This window comes from Plecotus auritus (assembly GCF_963455305.1).
Source record: "Plecotus auritus genome assembly, chromosome: 4".
Lineage (NCBI taxonomy): Eukaryota > Metazoa > Chordata > Mammalia > Chiroptera > Vespertilionidae > Plecotus > Plecotus auritus.
In genome coordinates, this window is record NC_137775.1 from 186,760,958 (window position 1) to 186,784,651 (window position 23,694).

At 48.1% G+C, this 23,694-nt stretch overlaps 1 protein-coding gene across 2 annotated transcripts; it reads right to left on the reverse strand.

Moving 5' to 3' along the window:
- Positions 1-23,471, reverse strand: MATCAP2 (microtubule associated tyrosine carboxypeptidase 2). Of its 2 annotated transcripts, none has more exons than XM_080666041.1 (7): positions 23,176-23,471; positions 11,920-12,623; positions 6,901-7,044; positions 6,180-6,312; positions 5,378-5,683; positions 3,955-4,052; positions 1-2,739 (listed from the first exon to the last, which is right to left on the reverse strand). In XM_080666041.1, the coding sequence occupies exons 1-7, from the start codon at positions 23,198-23,200 to the stop codon at positions 2,578-2,580; spliced, it is 1,572 nt and encodes a 523-aa protein (XP_080522167.1). In that variant the 5' UTR covers positions 23,201-23,471; the 3' UTR covers positions 1-2,577. The 2 variants fall into 2 exon arrangements, with proteins under 2 accessions (XP_080522167.1, XP_080522168.1); XM_080666042.1 differs by having other exon boundaries at positions 11,920-12,218; positions 23,176-23,334.
- Positions 23,472-23,694: the final 223 nt, after the last annotated feature.

Below are 23,694 nucleotides of genomic sequence, written 5' to 3' on the forward strand. Positions count from 1 at the left end.
TTCCACAAGAAAAATATAATTAGGTTCCAAAGGACAGAAGTTTGCATGCACATACATTCACATACTCCATTTAAGAACCTCAGTGCTCTTGTTTCTATTATATCTAGACACAAAATGCCCAAAGATTTACAAAACCAGCCATACAAATTTTAAACATGTTTACAAAGATGAAAATATAAAGAAATGAGGACTATGGAATTTTGTTCGCCAACAATTTCACTTTGAATCCTGTCTTGTGTGAAAACCAGACAGTGCATCAGAAAGTGTATTTGATACTATATGCTAGAATTTCAGTAGACAACATTGATGAAATCCTAAGATCAATAGTCTAGGACAAATAACGATTATAATCCTAAAATGTGATCTTCAATTATTCCCCTAAGTACTGCTGCTATAGTTTTCTATTTATTAAACCTTTATTTAGGGAATAAAACTGACATTAGAATTCTATCTCAGGAAAGAGAATAACCTTAATTAAATCTTCAATCCCAACTTTTAAAGCTTAGCTTTTCTGCTCACCTGAAACTATTTTTGGTTCGCTGCTAACGTTTAAAATGTCCTAAGACAACCGGTGTGATTTAAAGTCATTTTTGTCTGGATGGTGCTCACATTTCTTTTTATTTGAAGCCGTAGGGCATTAAAGTCTTCCTTTCCCAAGCCCGACAGAGACTGTCATCCGTTTAACACTCAGACTGCCCGCCCAGGAGCCGAGGGCTGCTGGCCCTTCCTCTGTAGCTGACCGTCCGCAGGAGGAGAGTTACTGCCCACAGAGGTTCAGCTCATGAGCACTGAGCTTAAGTCACAGCACACAGATCTGCCGATCCTGTCTGTGCTTCTGTTCCAGCTAATCAGACCCTTTGCACAGTCACCTGGGGTAAGTTTGACGATGAAATCAGAGACAAGACATGAAGCTGAGCCTGGAGGGCTCTGCTACAAGGAAGCAGTGCAGTGGGTCCGGAGAGGTGCTGCCATCGGCCGTGTGCGTGCATGTGTGTGCGTGTGTGTGCGTGTGTGTGTGTGTGTGTGTGTGTGTGTGTGTGTGTGTAAGGCCAGCGCACCGCCAGCCATGGAGACGAGCAGCCCCACCCCAGGCCGAGGGCTGGCCCATGGCCCCCGAGGGGGAAGCAGGGCTCTGCCGGGCGCAGGCACCGGCCACCCCGTCTGCTGCAGCGTTCTCCTTTAAGGCAAGCCCTTGTGGCTACTGAAGGAGAACAGTCACACACCAGCCAGCCTGCGGGAGGGTTCCCAGTGGTTTCCCAGCAAGACGGCCAGGCTGTCAGCGGACAGGACACCCGGCACCCACCGTAGCACCATATTTAAGCCTGAAGTGAGGTAAACATAAACTCTCAAGTAGCTTTGGGTAGAAATTTCAGTAGCAATTTTGTGTGGGTTATTTGCGGGGGGGGGGGGGGGGGGAGGGTCTTTATTCAATTTTGTTACAATAGCGATTTTGAATGGGGTGTCTACAGCAGTATTCTTTCTGATTAAAATAAGTTGTTTGAAGAGCCATTTGATCCCAAGTATGTATATGCAAGTATATATCAAAATTAAAAAATTATAAAGCCAAGTGGGTAAGCTTTTGGCAGGAGAAATGTAGCCAATCAGAACTCTCATTTTTGAAATTTAAACTACGTCACTGTTGGGTTGGTGAAGCCAAAGGTTTTGATCAAGGACACAAGCCAATCACAGGGCAGGTTCAGCCGATGGCAGGACCCAGCAATGCCAGTTCTCAGAGCAAGGTCAGGCGCACTGTAGACATCCTGTGGACACCCAGCTCTGACGGGAATGGGCCAGCCTACCTGTCCTGCTTGTTGCTCCATTTAATGAGAAGGTGGGTAGCTTCTCTCCTCCCCAACTATTCTAATGCAAATGGACAAACCTCTCTGGAACCTATGCTTACTGTTTCTATAGAGGAATAGAGAGGGGGAGACCCTCAACCTTGGTTAACATTTACAAGGGGTAAACTATATATCAGCAAATGAAAACAGACTTTAGATAAGGGATAACTGGAAACAATTCTCTAATTGAGTTCCTACAAACTGGTAAGGTGAAAAAATAAGATGTAAAGAATTAATGAAACTTTTCAAATTGTCCCCACCCCCTTAACATTACTTAACATGTAAGACAAATAAGAAACCTTAGATGGAGCTGTTGGGGGGCATAAAAAACGAACTTTTCGGAGGCGAATAATGGCCATCCTCGTGAAAGAAAACGCAACCATGGCGTGTGGACAGCACGGGAAGCAGGCTCTCGCCCAAGCTGGTCTTGGGGCTCAGGGAGAAGTTTATCGCTGGGTTTGACCAAGATTCTTCAGAAACACTCCTCAGCAGTCTTTCATCTGACTCTGTTGAGCATCGGATGGAATCAGATGAAAACAGGTCACTTCCCTTGCAGCCTGTAGAACCCGCTTTAGAAACAGTTTCAGGTTTGTACTTATCCTAAACATGCGGCTGAATACTGCCGACCAGTCTGCAGAAACTCATGTGAACAGTCCTTCTTCCTTTACCAATCTGCCGGAGCTGAGGCACCAAAAGGGAGTATAAGGGGACACTTTCGCGCTGCTCGCAAGGGTGCTAATTAATAAATAAGGTCTCTGAGCTCCCTGTCGGTCAGCTCATTCACTTCCATGATCTTCTCCAAGTGCTCCATGTACCGCTCCCGGTCCAGCAGGAACTGCGGGACCCTCATGTTCTCAGTGACGCCCAGTTCCTTCAAGCGATCCACGTCTTCATAGGAGACCTGAGAAACGGAGGCGGGGTCAGTTTTATTTATTTATTTTTATATTTTTTTTTAATGTATTTTTATTGACTTTTTTACAGAGAGGAAGGGAGAGGGATAGAGAGTCAGAAACATCGATGAGAGAGATACATCGATCAGCTGCCTCCTGCACACCCCCTACTGGGGATGTGCCCGCAACCAAGGTACATGCCCTTGACCGGAATCGAACCTGGGACCCTTCAGTCCGCAGACCGACGCTCTATCCACTGAGCCAAACCGGTTAGGGCATGGGGTCAGTTTTAAATGTAACTATCAGTAACATTTAAAGAGCAATTTCTTCTCTGGGTAGTAAGTAAACTTTTAAGTATGTGGACTATTTTTTTAATACATTTTTATTGATTTCAGAGAGGAAGGGAGAGGGAGAGATAGAAACATCAGTGATGAAAGAGAATCATTGATTGGCTGCCTCCTGCACGCCCCTTTCTGGGGACCGAGCCTGCAACCCAGGCATGTGCCCTTGACTGGAATCGAACCCAGGACCCTTCAGTCTGCAAGCCAACTCTGAGCTAAACCGGCTAGGGCAAGTATGTGAACAGTTTTTCAAATTACTTTAATATCTGAAAAATAGCAAAAATCTTTTTTATTTTTATTTTTATTGAGTTTAGAGAGAAAGAGGAAAGAGAAGAGGGGGGTGGGAGAGGAAGAAAGAGAAGCATCAGTTTGTTGCTCCACTTATTCATGCATTCATTGGTTGTTTCCTATATGTGCCCTGACTGGGGATCAAACCCAGTCAGGGCACATGCCCAGGTGCGGGCTCAGTCCTCAGTGTGGAGCGTGTAGGAGGCAGCCGATCAATGATTCTCTCTCATCACTGATTGTTTCTCTCTCTCTCTCCCTCTCCATTCCTATCTGAAATTAATAAAATATATTTAAAAGGGGGGGGGGGTTGTGTTATATCTACGAACTACTTTCAAATGCTTTAGAAAAAGATGTATATAAATGAAACTACATACTGCATCCCCAAATTTCCTATTCCCTTATCTCTTGTTGTCCACTAAGGAAGCTTGCCGTTCGGTTCTATGACAGGACACATTTCTTCCCTCCTGTATCATGTTAAAGAAGCTAATTCCGAGCACAGATAAAAGCAGTTTGAATCTGCGCCTGTTGTCATCATAAAGCAGCGGGCGGAAGTGCTGCACGACGCGCGGGGACCTCTCGCCGTCCCTGGTCACTCACCTTGCCCAGGGCGGTCAGCAGGGGGAAGTCGATGGAGTCCCGGTGCCGCAGCAGCTGCAGGATGCCGTCCAGGTACACCTGGTCTTTACTGAAGCACCCTGCAGGGACCACAGCCGTGTTTACCCCGACGTCTGAAACATCCCTCAGTCATGAGACGCTGACCGTTCCCTGTACAGGAACCGGCCCTGTACAAAGGGGTTTTCTAAGGCACCACATTTACTTGTGTTTAACTGCTCTATCTTTGTAACATCCAAAGTAAGGTCTCTGGAAGGACCAGGACAACATGGAGACCAGAGCTCCCTTTTAAGAATCTCTCCTCCCCAGGTCCCCATCCCCATAATTAAAATAGCATTTTCCCCTAATTATAAAGAAACACGGGTAACTTAAATTGTATGACTCCTATAAGTAACTAGAGGCCTGTTGCACGAAGATTCGTGCAATAGGCCTTCCTTCCCCTGGCTGCCGGCACCGGTTTTCCTCCGGCACCCAGGACCCAGGCCTTCGCTTTGGCCGCAGCGGAGAAGCTAAGCCTCTTCAGTCTTCAGTTATCTTCAGTCTTTAGTCACTCTGAGCCTGCATATGCAAATTGACCCGCCATCTTTGTTGGGTTAATTTGCATACTCACTCCTGATTGGCTGGTGGGTGTCTCAGAGGTATGGTCAATTTGCATCTTTCTCTTCTATTAGTGTAGATTATCCTACCCTCACCCCCACCCCACCCTCTGACTGCAGCCTTAACTCCCATGATGCAGTGAGGGTGTCCGGTGAGGAGAGAGGGGGACGGCTTACAGCATTAGGTCTCACGGGAGCAATGTGGAAATATAGGATGTCAGTACTAAACAAACACACACACACACACACACACTAATACCCTTTGCACCATTAAAATAACTATAGGTGATTCTGATACTATTCTTCCCTAAGAAATCAAGAATTAGGTCTGAGTTTTAAAGAATATGGGGTTTATAAATAGAAAAAATGTGGACGAAGACATGATGAGCAGAAACAGCTTGTGAGATCTGATCCTACTTTTAAAAACGTGTTCATTTACAAAGAAAACCCTCCTCCCACCTGACATAGCATGTGAATTTGTTAAACGTTGCTCTGTTCCGTGGACTGAAGTCACCATACGGAGTCCTGCACTATGACGCTGTGGATGTGGTCAGCTATGCTACTAGCCCGGGGACTGTGGACAAGTTGTCCTTACCGGTTAGGGACGCGCACAGGAGTATCTGCAGGTAAAAGGACAGATGTCTGGAACTGGTTTCCAATACTCTAGGGACAACTGGCGAACCAGTTAGTGGTTCATAACCACTAAGACTGCGTCGTGTTGAGCGAGGGTTCAGTCAGCACATTCATCACTCCTGTTTTTTCTGTTGGTCCTCACCCCAAAGTCAGAGGACCTATGGCCCAGGGCCACCCACCTGGCTGGGCCGTGTCGGTGCAGCCCCTCTTGGCCCGCACGCAGTAATCCCACCTCGTGTTGGGGTCCTTGACAAACTTCCCGATGTCCTGGAAGAGCTCGCAGAAGGACAGGCGGCTGGCCTGGAACACGGTGTAATAGAGCAGCGCAGCCCGCCACAGGAAGGGGTCCTTCCTGAACAGGACGCTGTGGATGCTCGCCAGCCCCTCCTCCGTGGGGTTGTTCGGCTTCAGCTCGTGCTTCCTGCGGCCCGTCCAGCTGCCCCAGGGCTGCTGCAGGTTGTTGATGCCCCGGAAGTAATGTGTGCCTGCAGGAGGGGCCGTGGAAGCAGGAAACGCCGTCTTTACTTCCTTCCCCAAAGACCCTACCGTTCTCAGCCCAAATCAACCCACACAGCAGAAGCCAGCCCGCCCCGCCCCGCCCCAAGCCTCTGATCGGAAGGAGCACGCTGCCCCCTCCCCTCCCAGGGCTCCAGGGCTCCTCAGAAGAGGTTATTTTTGTCAAGGGAGGAATCATAGACTTGATATTTGAAAAGAATCTCAGGGATCAGGGAATTCAATTCCTTCAGTTTAAGGTCAAGCAACCGAAATCCTGGGGTTCAGTGACTTTTCAAGCTTAATGCTGCTGCACAGGGCCCTGAAAACCTAACCTGAAATGGGACGTTAATCAGCGTAGCTCAAGTTCAAGTGAAGCCTAACAACTCCATTGCTTTTTGCCAAATACAACTACGAAAACCCCATTACAAGGAGCGTGTCGTGGAGCTGATTCGGGTACAACGCGTGACGGTGGAGGGGCTGCCCTACCGATTTCGTGCCTCAGCATTCCCTCCAGCCAGTGCTCACGTGCAGTGGACACATTGATGGTCAGCGTGGGGCAGCCGTTGACCACCGTCATGGAGGCGCGGGAGAGCAGGTCCTCGGTGAGGTGGACCACGACCTGAGGGCCACAGGGAAGGTACGGAGATGTAAGCACAATGTGAAGGTGGGGGACCAGGCCACAGGAACACCTTCTTTAGTTTCCAGCACCCCGATGCTCACAGAACCAAGAGGCTGAACTGAGGGCCCGTCCCCTGGACCTCCCGGTGCTGAGCCTGTGGGACCTCAGGGCCTTCCTGGACTGGAAGGGAGGCAAGGGCTCTGCGGAGAAGACACGAGGACCGGGCCCTGTCCCGCTGCGCTCAGCCTCGGCCACAGTGACGCAGGGCGGGTACAGACGGAGGCCTGGCCACTGCGGCCGGAGCTGTGTCAACACTGAACGCCAGGACCTGGCTTCCAATGGGAGGGGCCCCCAGGGCAATCTCTTCATTGACAAGTTTCATAAAACCACTCACATGTTGCCATAAGCTACACAGGAATGGCGGTAAGAAAAGAAACTGAACACAGCTCAATGCCATGGGAAACCAGACTTACAGTATTTAGTCAGAAATCTGTGAGACGAATTTAAGGAGCTGGACAGGGTCAGAAAGACACAGCCTGCAGCCCCTGCGGAGGGCTAAGTGCCCACGGCGCTCGCTCCAGGACTCACCTCCCCCAGGCAGCCTTCCTTCATCATGTACTTCCTGACGTGGCTCCAGATCCGAGTCTTGGACAGCAGGCTCCCGCCCGTGGCCTGCTCGAACTTCTCATAGCTTCCGTATTTCTGTAACGTCAGCTCCATAATATTGATGGCCTGGAGAAGACAGAGAACATGGAAGCGAACAGCCTCCCCTTACTTCGAGGGGAGTAATAAGCCGGGAATACTCTTATTTATCGTGACTGTGTCTGTTGTTTATTGATTCCAAATGAAAATACAACTGAGGCACCACATCTTTCTCATCCTAAGCAGCTGCCCCTCCCTTGCACATACTTTCACAAACACCTGTCAGTTACAAATACTTCTCTTTCTGTATTCACTTCTCTTTTTAAAAATCTTTATTGTTGAAAATATTATATATGTCCCCCATTCTCCCCCATTGACCCCCTCTACCCCACCCCCCGTCCCCTGCCCCAGGCCTTCACCACCCTATTGTCTGTGTCCATGGGTTATGCATATATGCACACAAGGTCTTTGGTTGATACCCTCCCACCCACCCTCCCCTGCCTTCCCTCCAAGATTCCAATGTGTTCGCTTCTCTTTAATACATATGACCCACTACTCCACAATCTACCACTGTATGGCCAACTACACATGATCCACTACCAGGTGTACACCTAAGATAACTTAAAACATAGGTCCACACAAAAATTTGCACACATATTCATAGCAGCATTATTCATAACAGCCAAAGAGCAGAAACAACCCAAGTGTCTATCACCTGAAGAATGGACACATAAAATGTGAGCTATACATCCTTGGGTATTACTCAGCAATAGAGTCCTGACACAAGCTACGGCTCGGATGCATCTTGCCAACATTATGCTAAGTGAAAGAAGCTCGTTACAAAGGGCCACGTGCTGAATGATTCTACTTATATGAGACTTCCAGAACAGGCAAGTCCATGGAAGAAGAGAGAGTAGAGTGGCGCTGGCTAGAGCTGGGAGGCTGGTGGCCAGTGGGGAGTCATTTCTACAGGGCAGAGGTTTCTGTTGGAGGGGTGATGACATGTCCCTGAATTGGACAGTGGTGATGCTGCATAATTCTAAACATACTCAGAATCACTGACTGTACACTTCAGGTGGGCGAACAGCACGGCGTGTGACTCTTATCTTAAGCTGTCATTTAAAAAAGATTAGTCCAGCCCTAGCTGGTTTGGCTCAGTGGATAGAGTGTCGGCCTGCGGACTGAAGGGTCCCGGGTTCAATTCCGGTCAAGGGCACATGCCCAGGTTGCAGGCTCAGTCCCCAGTCGGGGGGTTAGGGGGGCATGCAGGAGGCAGCCAATCCATGATTCTTTCTCATCATTGATGTTTCTATCTCTCTCTCCCTCTCCCTTCCTCTCCGAAATCAACAAAAATCTAGTTTAAAAAATAACATAAGCCGAAACCGGTTTAGCTCAGTGGATAGAGCGTCGGCTTGCGGACTGAAGGTCAGTCCCAGGTTCGATTCCGGTCAAGGGCATGTACCTTGGTTGTGGGCACATCCCCAGTGGGAGGTGTGCAGGAGGCAGCTGATCGTTGTTTCTAACTCTATCCCTCTCCCTTCCTCTCTGTAAAAAATCAATAAAATATATTTTAAAAAAATAATAACATAAGAATAATAATAAATAAAAAGGAACAGCCCATCAAATAGCACTTTTAACCCGCTCCCCCAGGAAGTGAAAGCTCCCGTACAAACTGTGTGGCATTGTCTCGGGTAAGACAAGCCTCTGACACGTCTGTAAGGGACCTGCTGCTGGCTGGCCTGCCGGTTCTGGCCACGGCTCAGCAGCCTGGAAATCTGACCATCAGTCACGAGCCACTCCACCCGTCATGTGCTTAAAGCTATCTCCCTTCTCAAGTGCCGTTTCGCTCGGTGCAATAGGGACACCGGTGCGACCGGGGGCGGGAGACGGGCGGCCAGCAGGCCTGTGCACCTGGCGCCTGCCCTTCACGGGCTGTGACATCCTAGGCATGTCACTCCTCCCTCTCGGGCTGAGTTTCTCCACTGGCAAATGGAGGTGAAAATGTTTGCCCTACTTACCTCACAGGGTTGTTGTGAGGACAAAGTTAGAGAGAGACAGAGAAAGAGGCGACAGGGAGAGACTGTGAATGGCTTCTGTTGTCTATTTCCCATGTAACTGTGTATCGTATTTAAGTTTCAACAGAATTAAAGGCTGGGTTTTAATTTTAGGATTTAAGGTCATTGGTTTGACCTCCACTCAATTCCAACCCTCCCTTCACTTCCCCCCTTTTATAAACTCTGCCATCTAGAGCCCACCCCCACCCCCTCAATCCTGAATCACCCCAGGTCACCCCTGGAAGTCCCAGTCCTCTTCCCTACCAGTGCTGTCCAAACTGTTTCTCTGGAAAAGTGCTGGACCAGATATCATTTCCAAAGGGCGCCATGGCCAAATGTGGTTGGAAATACTGGATCGAACAGCAATGAATTACCTGTCCACTCACACTACAAACTCAAAAAGCAAGACATTGCTTTCGGGGGCCATCTTTAAAAGTCAGACAGCTCTGCTCCCGGACAGATCTTTTTATAAGAAATGAAGCCTGTGTCACTGGCTGTAACATCTGTCTTCACCTCAATCCTTAGTCCCTTGTCTTTCCTCACTGCATCTTCCCCCTGGCCCACAGGTCACCATGCAAGATGCCTGGAACCAAATCAAAGGTTCAGAAGCCTTCCTCTTTATGAGCCAATTCAGTGGTGTTTGTTTTAAACGCCACTTCCTCCCACACGCTCCTTTTCCTGTCACCGTGTGGCTCCTCTATGACTGCGTTTCCTTCTCTGACAATGCCTGCTCCCTACACTGACCCTCCTGCAGACCTGTGGCCGTGTCACCGCAGGAGAGCAGGTGGCTGCCCTGGCGACAGCTGTTCCGGGGGGGGGGGGGGGGGGCAGGGGGTGACCTTTCCACCTGAGCTAATCCATGCAAAGGTTTCCTTCCATTAATGTGGGTGATCAAAAACGCAGTGTATTTGCAAATAACAGTTATTTTGAAAAATACAGTCTTAGGAGTAGGACAGCATGGGAACTGGGTGAAAGTACAGACTGGGGGACACAGGCCAAGTCGTGTCAATCCTCAGTCTGTGCGGCTGCTGATGCTCCCGCATCGCCTCCCGCAAAATGAGAGAACATTCGCTTTGATTTCATGGCGGGAAATCTCTCCTGCCTGGCAGGGGTTGGGGTGGGACTCCAAATTAAAAAGTGCTGGCAAGTAAATCTCAGCCCTTCCTCTCAGCACTAAGGAGGGGGAAGCAAACAGCTTTTTAATAATTATCAAATTTTATTTTATTTATTTTATTTATTTTAATATATTTTTATTGATTTTTTACAGAGAGGAAAGGAGAGGGATAGAGAGTTAGAAACATTGACGAAAGAGAAACATCGATCAGCTGCCTCCTGTACACCCCCTACTGGGGACGTGCCCACAACCAAGGTACGTGCCCTTGACCGGAATCGAACCTGGGACCCGTCAGTCCGCAGGCCGATGCTCTATCCACTGAGCCAAACTGGTCAGGGCAATTATCATAAATTTTAAATGTGACTTCCCCACATTCAATCAATCGCAATTTCCACCAAAAAAAAAAAAAAAGATCACAAAATGATTGCCAGAATAGGAATAAAAGCAACAGCTGACTTTTTAGCATTTGGCACAATCTCAGCACATTTAAATAAAAAGCGATTGCCCTCTAAAAAAACAGAGGTGCGATAGAAAAGGTTTCTTCCAGCAAAGGACATGAAAGAGCAATATTAAAATTATTTTAATCTTAAAATAAGCTCTACCTAATGGCTTACATGACTGGTCAGATTGCACGTCAGTTGTAACAACACCAAATCTGCTGGCACAAATCCAAAAGAACTCCACGCGGCAGAAATGCTGCGACAGGGCACGCGACCCAGGCCGGTGGAACTATGCCCGCCAACGCCACGCCGCCCTGACAAAGCCACGCCGAGCCTGCTGCGCCAGAACAGCCGGTGCAAGGTTCATCTCACCAAACGTCTGCCTGTGCCGGTCGCACTGTGCCCTGCAGGTGAAGCCCAGGTGCCCTAGAAGTTTAGGTGCCCTAACGTGCATGCCACAGAGCTATGGGCTGCGTGTCTGAACGGGACTCTGGAAAGCACTGGTCCTGCCAGTCACGTAGGATTGGCAAACCTTGGAGATCACTTTTATAATTTCATCCTTTTCTTCTTTAGATGAGCGCCTAAATATTGATGTGATGATGATAAACTATGTGAGCAAAGCCCTAGAAAGCTCATGGCCGCCAGACGTGTGGGGCCTGAGCAAGCTGGGGGTGGAATCGGACAAGGAGGACCAGAGACCGCGGTCCAGAGCCAAGCAGAACGAGTGCAGCCCATGTGCTTCGCTCAGACGGAAAAGGGCTGTACTTGCCTGTGGGCTCACTAACGGCCAGGCCGGTAACGCCCCCCGGAACGTCGGGAGCCAGATCTGAAGCTTTCTTCCTCATAGACAGTCTTCCTGCCCTGGCTGGTGTGGCTCAGTGGATAGAGCGTCGGCCTGCGGTCCAAAGGGTCCCAGGTTCGATTCTGGTCAAGGGCACACACTTTGGCTGCAGGCTGTTCCCCAGCCCGGGCCCTGGTCAGGGCTCGTACAGAAGGCAACCAATGGATGTGTTTCTCTCACATCGATGTTTCTCTCTGTCTTTCCCTCTCTTCTACTCTCTCTAAAAACCCATGGGAAAATATCCTCGGGAGAGGATAACAACAAAAATCTAATGAAGAGTCTTCCTGCCACAGAGTCCATGAAACAGATTCTTTATGGGGCGCGATGAGTGTGACGGGGGTTTACGGAGAGGCTGTGCCACTTACCTGGGAATTTCTTGCCACGGGCCCAGGATGGGGATTAACTATCACATGTAAACAACTGGAATACTTTCCAAGTCTTTTTTCCTTGTATAAGACTGCATATAACTGTTTGAGCTATGTAACCACGAAACACCGCCCCCCCAGGAGCGCTTACCTGCTTAAGAAACCGGTCCGACGCGTGGCTGTGCTTGGCCAGCACGCTGGGCAGGGAGGGGTTCGCGTACTCAAACTGCGGGTCGTAGGTGTAGTCGGACTTGAAGAACCTGAGCTTCTCCCTCTCCAGGTTGGTGGGCTTTATGGCGGTCAGAATACACAATTTCTTCCCAGAAGAATCATCTTTTTCAAAACTCCGACACAGCTGCGGCGGGGGCTGCGGCTTCGGCTTGGGGAGAGGGGAGAAATGGTGCCGCTTGACCTTGTGTTTGGATTTGGGTGTCAGGGCTATGCTGTTCCCTGTAACAGAGATACCATGTGTAAAGGCCACAGGACCGGACAGGGCACTCGTGATGAAGGCAGCAGGCTGCCTGTCGAGGCAGCACCAGGCGCTGCTGCTCAGCCCCGGCACCGGGGCCTTGGTCCTGCGGAGCTCTTTGCTGTGAGGCGAGCAGGGAGACTTGCTGGGCTTCCTGCATCTTTTGGGTTGGGCGGAGGAAGACCGCCTTTGCCTTTGCGACGGATGCCTCTTCTCCTCTCTGCTCTGGAGGAGGACATTGTAACTGCTGGTCCCAGTGGTGAAAATGTCCTTCAGTATCCCGGGCGGTAACTGCGAGGCGCTCCTGCGGCGGTCAGCGGCCACGGCCTCTTCGGCGTTCAGCACCGACTTCTTGGCCAGCTCCTGCTCGGGCCAGTGGAGCTTTTCTGTGTCAGTAAACAAAACCAGACACAAGAAATAACAAAGATGCCACATGAAGCGAATCGCTTATGACATGGGAAGTGTGCTGAAGGTTCTGCAGACTTTATAACTTTGCAACCATCTTTAGAAAAGACATTGTAGCCAAAACTGGTGTGGCTCAGTGGATAGAGTGTCAGCCTGCGGACTGAAGGGTCCCAGATTCGGTTCCGGTCAGGGGCATGTACCTTGGTTGCGGGCACGTCCCCGGTGGGGGGTGTGCAGGAGGCAGCTGATTGATGTTTCTCTCTCATGGATGTTTCTAACTCTCTATCCCTCTCCCTTCCTCTCTGTAAAAACTCAATAAATAAAAGACATTGTAAGTATTAACAGGATATGTTACTAAACGTTGGTCATGCTAGACATTGTCGCTTCTGAACTATCTATAGAAGTCCACAGCTTCAAACCATGTAGATGATCAAGGTTTAGTACAGATGTGAGACAGTACATGTAAATAATCTGAATACTCAGCTCTACCAGAGAAGGGGGATTTCATAAATCCAAGTTACTTTCAAAGCCAATCCAATCTTGAAATCTGATAGTTTATACAAAGGTAGCCATCGGTAAAGGAAGAATAACACTGCCTTATTGATCTTGAAAACCACTTTTAAGATGAAATAATGATGTGCGTATGTTCAAGCATGTTTTAGTAATGTCACTCAGTATTAGCTGGTTGGTTTTCTTAATTCTAGGCTATAGATTAAGATGAAAGAAAATCAAGGATTTTTCTTGCCATGTCTGAAAAAAATTGTAATGACTATTACATAGGTACCAGCACATCAAATGGCAAATGAAGGAGAAGTCAACTTTGTCTTTAGACCTCACAAGTGGTTTAAAGAGACAGGAATCACTTGATATACTGCTGCTCAGGAGCTGCTGTAGGCTGGATTTGCACCCTTTCTTTCCACAAATACTCGGAATACGACTACGTATTCTTAAAATACATCTGCACGAATGCATTGTTCCTGCCTTCAACCAGCTTCTAATCTGGCTCTGGAGGCGAGGCAGTCCTAGGCGGACCTGAATAATAACGCAAGGGAGTAAGGAGCTTAACCGTGAAAAGCAGGAGCTATGACCTAGAGGAGGAGGAGAGCAATGTGAAGAGAAACGGAGGAGGGGGGTCAGCAGAGCCTCAGGGCTTCCAGCCTCAGTCTACCAGCCGTGGGCAAACTACGGCCCGCGGGCCGGATCTGGCCCGTTTGGCTGTTCTATCCGGCCCGCGGAGCCAAAAGAGCGGAGGGTTCTCTTGCTCTCCCCTCCGCTCCTTTACTTTGAATTTATATTAGTTCACACAAACACTCCATCCATGCTTTTGTTCCGGCCCTCCGGTCCAGTTTAAGAACCCATTGTGGCCCTTGAGTCAAAAAGTTTGCCCACCCCTGGTCTACACTGACAAAGTGGCTGCGTCTGCCTTCATCCTGCTTGTCTGAACGAGGCTCCAGCTGACGTCCTACCTATAAATCGGACATAGTCTGGTCACTAACTGTTCTAACTCCTTTCTGCAAATGGGACGCTTCATGGTTCTCAACCAGGCCTCGCCCCCAGCCCTCCTGGGCCGTGGCGCCTCTAGCCCTCAACCCCGGGCCCCTCCCGCTGAGGCAAGTTCGATGCTAGCTGACTTGGACGAGTGCCTGCCTTGCCAAGAAAAACACGCTTTATTTCATTTTTTTGAAAACTATTTATCCACACACATCAGTCATTCACCCATTCAAGATGAGACGTTCCACAATAAGTAGTGATAAATAATAACAACACCATCACCTGTTGCCATACTTCTGTGATTTGGGATTTCACACCGAAACTGTACATGTTATATCACGCCTTGGCGATGTTAAGTAATTGGCTCAAGGTTATAGGACAGGAGAGTAATAAACGGCAAACTGTGGTTTGAATGCAGCTGTGTCTGATCACAGGATCCATGCTCATTCTCTCGTGTAGGGTCACTCACTCAGTTATCCACAGACACGCAGGATGAACTCGGCTGCACGCACAACACGCATCACTTCTCCTCTGCAGAGAACACGGCTCCCAGGAAGACGTGGTAATGTGGATACTGATGTACTAAGATAGGTACCAGGACCGTGTCTTAGTCTTCTCTTTCTTTCCAACATCTAGCCTGGGGTCTGGCAGACATTCTGTAAATGTACATTGATTGAACGGCATGACCTTGGACATGCCACTCTCCAACCATGGTAGGTCAGCAGGTGTTAGTAGCTCTGGGAGCATTCTGTATTTACACGAGGAGACACCGCACCAGTGGAGATATAATGGGGAATTGGCAACGTCTGAAGACATTCTGCTGTCACCGCTAGGGGGGGAGCTGCTGGCATCTTGTGGGTAGAGGCCAGAGATGATGCTAAACATCCTTCCATGCACAGACAGCTCCTGCAACAAAATATTCATCCTAGGACAGTGCCAAGGCAGAGACACCCTGCTCTAAATGTAAGTGTTTACCTAAAGTCCAGGGTTGAGGGTAAAGAAACAGTGCCAGGTCGAAAGTGGATAATAATCCGAACAGGTAAGGTACGTAAAAGTCCTTCTGCTTAACATTTTCTAGGCCACCCTGTGAAGTGTGAACTCTGGTGTCTAAACGATAACATAAAGTATGAACTTGCGGGGGTTAAATGTCTACTGCATTTCCAAGCTGAGAGGCGAGAGGTGGGAGCGAGGCTGCACAGGTCATGTTGAAGGTTGACTGCACAAGGAAGCCATTCAGTCCGTGCTAGCGACCAGCCACAGATAAACAGGACAAATGGAACTCTCATGGGGAGCGGGTCCCCGTTCCTCAGGGGTTTCGGACTTTGGTGTTGCCAGCTGGTACCCTGAGCTGGGCAGGCTGGGCAGCAGGGCTAAGGAGCACCAGGTCACAGGCTGCAGCCCCAACGCCCACGGGCAAGGTCAGTTTCTGCAAAGACCCCGGGAGTTCAGGAGATAAGAAAGGAAGACTGAAATGGACACTGGAAGGGAAAGAGCAAGAGAGCTGAGATAAGAACAGGGTATCACACACCTAGGAAGGCAGGTGAGGACTGGGCACAGCCAGGAAGGTCGAGGGAGGTACCGGGCTCTCGTTTGAAAGGGGGAAGCTGCCCTGTTGAAGTCAATGAAGAAAACTCCTCTGAGAATGTCTAACTTTGATGGTTGTTACGTTTACGTTGTGTTGATGTTTAAGAAATGAACATTCAGCCGAAACCGGTTTGGCTCAGTGGATAGAACGTCGGCCTGCGGACTGAAGGGTCCCAGGTTCGATTCCGGTCAAGGGCATGTACCTTGGTTGCGGGCACATCCCCAGTAGGGGGTGTGCAGGAGGCAGCTGATCGATGTTTCTCTCTCATCGATGTTTCTAGCTCTCTATCCCTCTCCCTTCCTCTCTGTAAAATATCAATAAAATATATTTAAAAAAAAAGAAAAAAAAGAAATGAACATTCAAGGTAAAAGTGCTCTCGTGGGTCCCTAGGACTCAGCAGCTCTGTGACTAAGTGGGAGTCACAGAGCTCTTCTGTGTTGTCATGAAGCGCCAGCGACCCGTGCCTTCATAATTCTGTCCCACCTCGAACAGCCTGCACACTTCAGGGTTCTTCAACCAAGTCCGAAACCATCTGCCAAAACCCTCCAGGAGGAGCGGGGCGGAGAGGGCAGTGTGCGACAGCGTGACACCGCCACTCCCCCAGCAGGTGCAGCGTCTCCGTTCACGTGCTGATCGCCTGCCGGAGAGGCTCAGCCTCAGCCCTTTCTCAGCCCCATCTGCTGAGTGAAGGCTGGGAGCGCCCCTGGGGTTCTGATTTAGTGCCAATCCTGCCAAATGCTGACATCCCCCGAAGTTCATGAACGTGGGCAGGTGGCCCGTCAGGCACTCACATGAGGAGGATATAAATTGATTTCTCACAGTAGGCACACCAACCTTGTTTTCAGGTGCATGAAAAGTATTAGAGAACCTGAAAGTTTTTTTGTAATTTTAAATACTATTGTTTAAGAAAAATGACTTTTAAATCTGAGTAAGAACATAGTCAAAGCCCAATCAGGAGTTTCACTGAAGAACATCCTATTCTAACTCCTCTTTTCCGAAAAATTAAAACTCTGGGGGAAGTGTAACTCATGTTCCCTCTGAAATGTAATAAGGTAACTAAAAATCAAACTTTCTCATATTAAAAATCACTAATGTGGCATTCGAGCCATTCGAAAGCTGTAGCACTAGAACCGTGGGGTAAACGAACGTGATTTGTTGATCAAAGAAATCACTCATCCCAACCTGATTACTCATACTGAGGAAAAGGGAAATATTGCATTAGAATTGATACTCAATATGTTCACACAACTAGGTGAGTACACAGAGATTACCAACACAATGAAAGCTCCGTTTGTATCTAGAACGGGAGCAAAGGGTCCCAGGAGCCCTGGCGTCCATTCCGGGCGCTTTCAATGGCCTCTCTGTAACATCAGTCTAATCAGGAAGCCCATCAGTGCCTCAGGCTCCTCACCTAGCGGAGCGGGGAGCAGGGAGCACCGTGCACTGCCTCTCGGTGTTTCTCGGCTGCGAGGAGGTGAGGTTTCACAGTAATTAGGAGGGCCCGGGCTGAAAGGAAGATTACATCGCCAGAAACAAAGCCCAGTGGAAAACTACCATTCAACTGATTTTGACCCACAAGATGGCAATTTTATATGGTTCACTAATACTTATGAAACCTGAGAACCTGGGGTAATTTGCACCACAAAACAACAGGTTGCTCGATGACAAACAGAAGAAAAGGCTAAACAAAACAAAATAATCCCCAAATAAAATAAACAATTTGATCAAGTGTTTACCTTACTTGGGGATTAAATTAGTTAAACCTCAAAGGAGATCATCTGTATGGACAGTAGAAAGGATGACTAAGCTGCGGTATATTCATACAACAGACGAGTATATTGCAATGAAAAGAACAAACTGTGGTTGCAAGCAATGCTACAGATGAATCCTACAGACAATACTGAGCAAATGAACCCGATCAAGAGCACATACCATATAATTCCATTTATGTCTAGTTCAAAACCAGAAGTCAGCAGAGTGGCTAGCTTCGAGGGAGGGCTTATAACTAGGAGGAGGTACCAGGGTAATGAGTGCAAGGAATGTCCTACATCTTGTTCTGGGTAGTGGTTACATACATGCAAATTCATCAGGCTACACATTTAAGACTTGTGAACCTTAATGAATGTAAGTTACACCTTAATTTTTTAAATGATTTATGAAAAAATCAGTATCTTTGAAAACGATATTTGTTCCCCAACTGTCTGCATTATCATAGAAAAGCTATCCTATATAATAAAGAGCTAATATGCTAATTAGACCGGACGACGGAACAACCTTCTGGAACGGCCCCGGGGCCAAGAGGCAGCCAGGCCGTGAAGGCCGAGGCAGCCGGGGAGGGCCGAGACCCTTGCACAAATTTCGTGCATCGGGCCTCTAGTCAATTATATCATCTCTAAATCCAACAGCACCCACCATAGCAGTGGTTCTCAACCTTTCTAATGCCGCCACCCTTTAATACAGTTCCTCATGTTGTGGTGACCCCCAACCATAAAATTATTTTCGTTGCTACTTCATAACTGTAATTTTGCTACTGTTAATGAATCGTCATGTAAATACCTGTGTTTTCCGATGGTCTTAGGCTCTACAGCAGCGGGTCTCAACCTGTGGGTCGATGCCTGTAGAGCCTAAGACCATCGGAAAACACAGATATTTACATGACGATTCATTAATAGTAGCAAAATTACAGTTATAAAGTAGCAACGAAAATAATTTTATGTTTGGGGGTCACACAACATGAGGACCTGTATTAAAGGGTCGCGGCATTAGAAAGGTTGAGAACACTGCACTATAGTTTCTCAACCGTAAGTTAAAAAACGAGATGGGAAGATCCTGCTATTACAATTCCAGGAACTGAGGAACACAACTGTATTCCGGGATTCCTAAAAACGCCACCATCCCAGCGGGGAGCACCTCAGGGTTACTGTTAGTGCCAATGATTCTTTACAACGTGACACTGTTCTTTGGTCAGAAACTGTGGTGGTGTTATTTTTTCACAAGTGAAAATACGCAGCGTGTTCTATAATGCCAGGAACGATGACTGTGGTGCGAGAAGCATTAAACACCATCTAACACAGCGGCCAACGTCCCCCCGGTTTTCACTTAGGATGAACACAAAACCCCTCCCCACAGCACCTGTGGTCACTGGTGGTCAGCTCGGCCGCGGCCACACCCTGCCCAGGTCCCGGACTCAGGCCGCTGGAGCTGCCTTTCACGTGTCAGCCCCTCACGCTCACCTCTCCAGACCCAGCACCTCCTCACACCGTCCCTGTGTTTGGCGAGTTCTTCCCTGCTCTCTGTTAGACACACTTCCACTCGTCCTTCACTTCAGACACCACTCGCTCAGGAAACCTCTGGGAGGGTCTTCGGAGCACTTGCCATGGCTGCAGCCTTACATTTGTTGTACGATGGCCTTCCCCGACACTGACACTGTGTGACCCCTTACGGAGACGTTGTGTTCGTCTCTGTCACTGCTCTGACCATGCAAGGACGTAGCAAAGGGAAGAGGATATCTGAGAGGTGAGGAAAGATATAAGATTTGAATGCCTGATGGTGGAGAGAAAAATCCTACCAGTCCAGCCTAAGAAAATGAAGCAACGCCGAAACCGGTTTGGCTCAGTGGATAGAGTGTCAGCCTGCGGACTGAAAGGTCCCAGGTTCGATTCCGGTCAAGGGCATGTACCTGGGTTGCGGGCACATCCCCAGTAGGAGGTGTGCAGGAGGCAGCTGATCGATGTTTCTCTCTCATTGATGTTTCTAACTCTCTATCCCTCTCCCTTCCTCTCTGTAAAATATCAATAAAATATATTAAAAAAATAAATAAAAAATTTATAAAAAAAAAAAAAAAGAAAAGAAAATGAAGCAACTAGTTGCCCTGGCCGGCGTGGCGCAGGTGGTTGAGTGTCCTGCCATGCCCCGAGAGGTCGCCCGTTCGCCTGTTCGATGCCAGGTCTGGGCACATGCCCAGGTTGTGGGCTCGATACCCAGTAGGGGGTGTGCGGGGCGGGGGGGGCAGCCCATTGATGTTTCTCTCTCATGGATGTTTCTCTTTCTCTCCCTTCCTCTCTCTCAAATCAATTAAAACTATTTTTAAAAGATGAAACAACTAGTGGTGTTGAAGACAAGTTTTTTTTTTTTAATATATTTTATTGATTTTTTACAGAGAGGAAGGGAGAGGGATAGAGAGCTAGAAACATCGATGAGAGAAACATCGATCAGCCGCCTCCTGCACACCTCCCACTGGGGATGTGCCCGCAACCAAGGTACATGCCCTTGACCGGAATCGAACCCGGGACCCTTCAGTCCGCAGGCCGACGCTCTATCCACTGAGCCAAACCGGTTTCGGCAAAGACAAGTTTTAATGGTAGGTGCCTACTACTGCTGCAGGCCACACAGGAGCAATGTACCTAAGCGTTTCATCCCATAAGGCCATACACTGAGCTCAAGAAGACGTTGGCCTCCGGTATTGTAAACATTCACCTTTGTTACAAAGGAGCTCCATTTCCAGATGAGGCATCGATCACATCCATATCACACACAAACATGGGCAGTAAGAAATCATGAACGGACATAGTCTTATATGGTTTCTGACAGCACTTGCTACTCACTGAATGAGCTCGATGTCTTACTTTCTATTTTGAAACAATTTTTTAGTAAAATATGATCTTTTCAGACCGAAATTTACAGACTTGTCTGTGATAAAAACTTAAAAAGCACCAACTTGAGCGAGCTACCAGATAATGTGCCACTGCTGTCAACTGAGCCCTTCACGTTGAATTTGTGGCTTAAGTCAGGTCGTCTAGTCTTTGTAACCGTGTCGGGCCTTTCCTGGTGGCGGGGAGCATGGACGTGGGAATGGAGCGCAGCTGAATTGAATCCTGGCTATTTATCAGTAGCTGGGACATTGACCACGTCATTGAACTTTGTGCTGTTTTTTATCTATAAAATGGGATTGTAAACTACATACGTTATAGCATTGGTGCGAGGAACAAAAAAGTTAGTCTGTTAAGTGCTGAGAACAGTGCAGCCTGTGTTAATGGTCAGTATCATTATTTTATTCAATATTATATTCAGCTTCTATAGAATTACTCCATGAAATAATATAAACGAGAAAATACTTAAAATCATTAAATTTGGATTTCCCAGGTAAATTTAACATTAAACAATTCTATATTCTACAACCAACATTTTGGTGGTTTTAGTATAAATAAACTATCTTCTTTAAAATCTGGGAGAAGGCACAGAAACCTTGTCTGACTTGATTTCATGTCAAACAGCATATAGAGCTTACACAGCATACACAGCTTTGTTACCACCATTCTCCTAATCGGCAGTTACACCACAATGCTGTGTTTAGGTTATATTAAATCATGACTGATAAGTCAAAAGTGCACAAGATATCATACAGGGAGTGATTTCAGAAACATTTAATTGCTCAGTCCTGAAATAAAAACCAGTTTGTTCTAACTTTATGGCGATTCTAGAGCTAAAAAAGCAAACACACACACATTTCCATCAGTACTCTCACCCCAAATAACTAAGCTCTTCTGCGAACCAGGACAGGGCCCCCTGGGCGGCGGTGAAGAGTGAGGGGGATAGATAGTGAGGGGGAGGGGGCATGTTCTCAGCTAAACGCTCTCCGTAAAGCATCTGGCCATTCTAATTGGGCTTTCTATATGGAATGGAAGCTGGGCGAGGGCTCCAGAACTATCACCTTAACTGGCCAAGCACTGTGTAAAAGAAATGGAGAAACCATTTTGAAAAATGACCTGGTTGATTCTTTTTAAAGAGGTTGTAAATTTGAGGCCTGAGTTGTCTCAAATGGCTGTTTGAATTTTTAATAAACTATAGAAATTCACTGCCAAATTATCTCTCTCAAGGTATTCAACATGAAGCGTTACATTGATACATGCATTGCATTAAATTATAGGGAGAGAGATGAGGCAAGAGGACTGTGTCTACTCTTTTATAAAGCAGCTCTCTTCAGACTTCCAACTCTGCATGTAAAAAAATAACTTTGTATTGCTGGCTAGTTGTTCAGAATATCTACTTTCTAATACTATCGTACTCATACACCCTCTCTGCAAGGATCGTTATGCCTTGGGGAAGTTATTTTAATTGATTTTACTTCTAAATCGTTACCTAATGACAGTCACTCTGACAGAATCTAACTGTATAAGGCAGTGGCCCTCAAATGTGGGGTGGGGTGGCGTAATTTTGCCCTCCAGTGGACACGTGACAATGTCTGGAGACATTTCTGGCTGTCACTGGGAAAGGGAAGGTGTTGCTCCTGGCACCTGTGGATAGAGGCGGGGGAGGCTGCTAACATTCCACCATGCACAGAACGGCCCCCGCAACCAACCCCTATCTACTAAGTCAATGTTAACAGAGCCCAGGCTGGGAGCCCTGCCCCAGGACAAAAAGATGGTATGGTATTTTTAAACAACTTTCAACATTTTCATTGTCTTTTAAGATGCAAAGAGCATCGACATCAAATCCCATTTTAAAAAATCTAATGCCAGTTTAAGTTGCCTCTTAGATCTTAGATCCTGCAACTGTCTATGCTTCCGGTCAACATAACAATGAGATCAATCCCAGCAATGGCATGGTCGAGCAAATCTGCTCCCTAGTTTATACTATGGAACATGAAATAAAATAGAATACAATGAAGGCCATAACTATATGGAAAGGAATTTAGTTTTACAATTAAAATATTCAGAGAAAAAATGGTTTGTGAGGTACTGCAATGCCTTGAAGTAAAAAATTCTGTCCTCATTTATTTTGACACTAGTGTTAGAATGAGGCATTTCCTCTCACTCCGCTGTTCTTCCTCATAACACTGGACTACCACCAGCCCTGTCTTGCAGAAATGTTACACAGAACCAAATGCTGGGAACACGGCCTAGAAAACTGGTCTAGTATTACATGAGATAATTTTTAAATGATTAATATCCATAGTTATTTAAAAATGAATGAAGTCAGTAAAGTTTCTGACCTAGGTATAGTACATACTAAAGTGACCTTTTAAAAACATCATCTCAAAACGCCTTACTGACTTAATAGAAGCACGCATACAAATAAGCAGAATAAATACAGATACATAGAAATGTGTTCTTTTGGTCAGCTCTGATTTTCATGAGCAGTCTAGAAAATTGGGTCCTAGGACACTATAATGCCTAATGACACTGTGTTTTGAAGTAGAATTTAACAATGCGTGTTTAGACTGTGCATTTTAGGGCCAGTAATCTGTGCATGATAATAAGTGACAAAAGGAAAAGGGACCGTTTTCGTCCCCTCCGCACATCCTCCCTCCCTCCGCCCCCCAGCATCTCCTGGTCCCGCATCTCCGCGCACGGAGCCCGCATCTACCGTTACCTGGGCCTCGGGGCTGTCAGGACCGCGCCAGCGGCGGGACAGACACGGCGCCCCGCCAGCCCAGCGGCCTGCCCTTCCGCACTCACCCGTCACGCGAATGGACTCCAGCATCGTCCGGCCGAGGTCGCGGGCGGTGGGCTCCGCGGGCGCGGGGGACGAGAGCCGGGCGGGCCGGCCGGGGCCTCAGAGACGAGGTCGCGGGGGAGGTTGCGGTCAGCGACCTGGGGCAGGCTAGGCGGGTAAGGACAGACGGACGCGGGGCTGTGAGCAGCGCTCCCTCCAGCACGCAGGTGTCTGAAGGCACACACCGCGGCCCAACCGAGGGTAGCAGCGTTTAGAACCCGCGCTGTGACGTGGCCGCTCCCCCGTTGCTAGGAAACGCTCCTGGCGTCCGCAGGAGCTGCGCTTCCCGGAGCCTGCAAGCCGCTGGGGGCGCTCGCGGGTCCGGGCCGGGCTCTCAGGACGAGAGGGGGAAGGAACTACAACTCCCGGCGTGCACAGCTCGCGTCTCCCGCTGCGCATGCGTTCTGACTGATAACCCGCACAGGCGTTTGTGCGCTATTCAAATGGGCTTAACTGGGCAGTAACTTCACAAGGGAGGGTGT

Excerpts from the sequence above, each read along its gene's own strand:
- MATCAP2 (XM_080666041.1), bottom strand. The coding sequence starts at position 23,200 with ATGCTGGAGTCCATTCGCGTGACGG. Across the intron at positions 12,624-23,175 it reads GGAGTCCATTCGCGTGACGG|AAAAGCTCCACTGGCCCGAG; the intron begins GTGAGTGCGGAA and ends TTACTGACACAG. Across the intron at positions 4,053-5,377 it reads CACCGACACGGCCCAGCCAG|GGTGCTTCAGTAAAGACCAG; the intron begins GTGGGTGGCCCT and ends TGGTCCCTGCAG.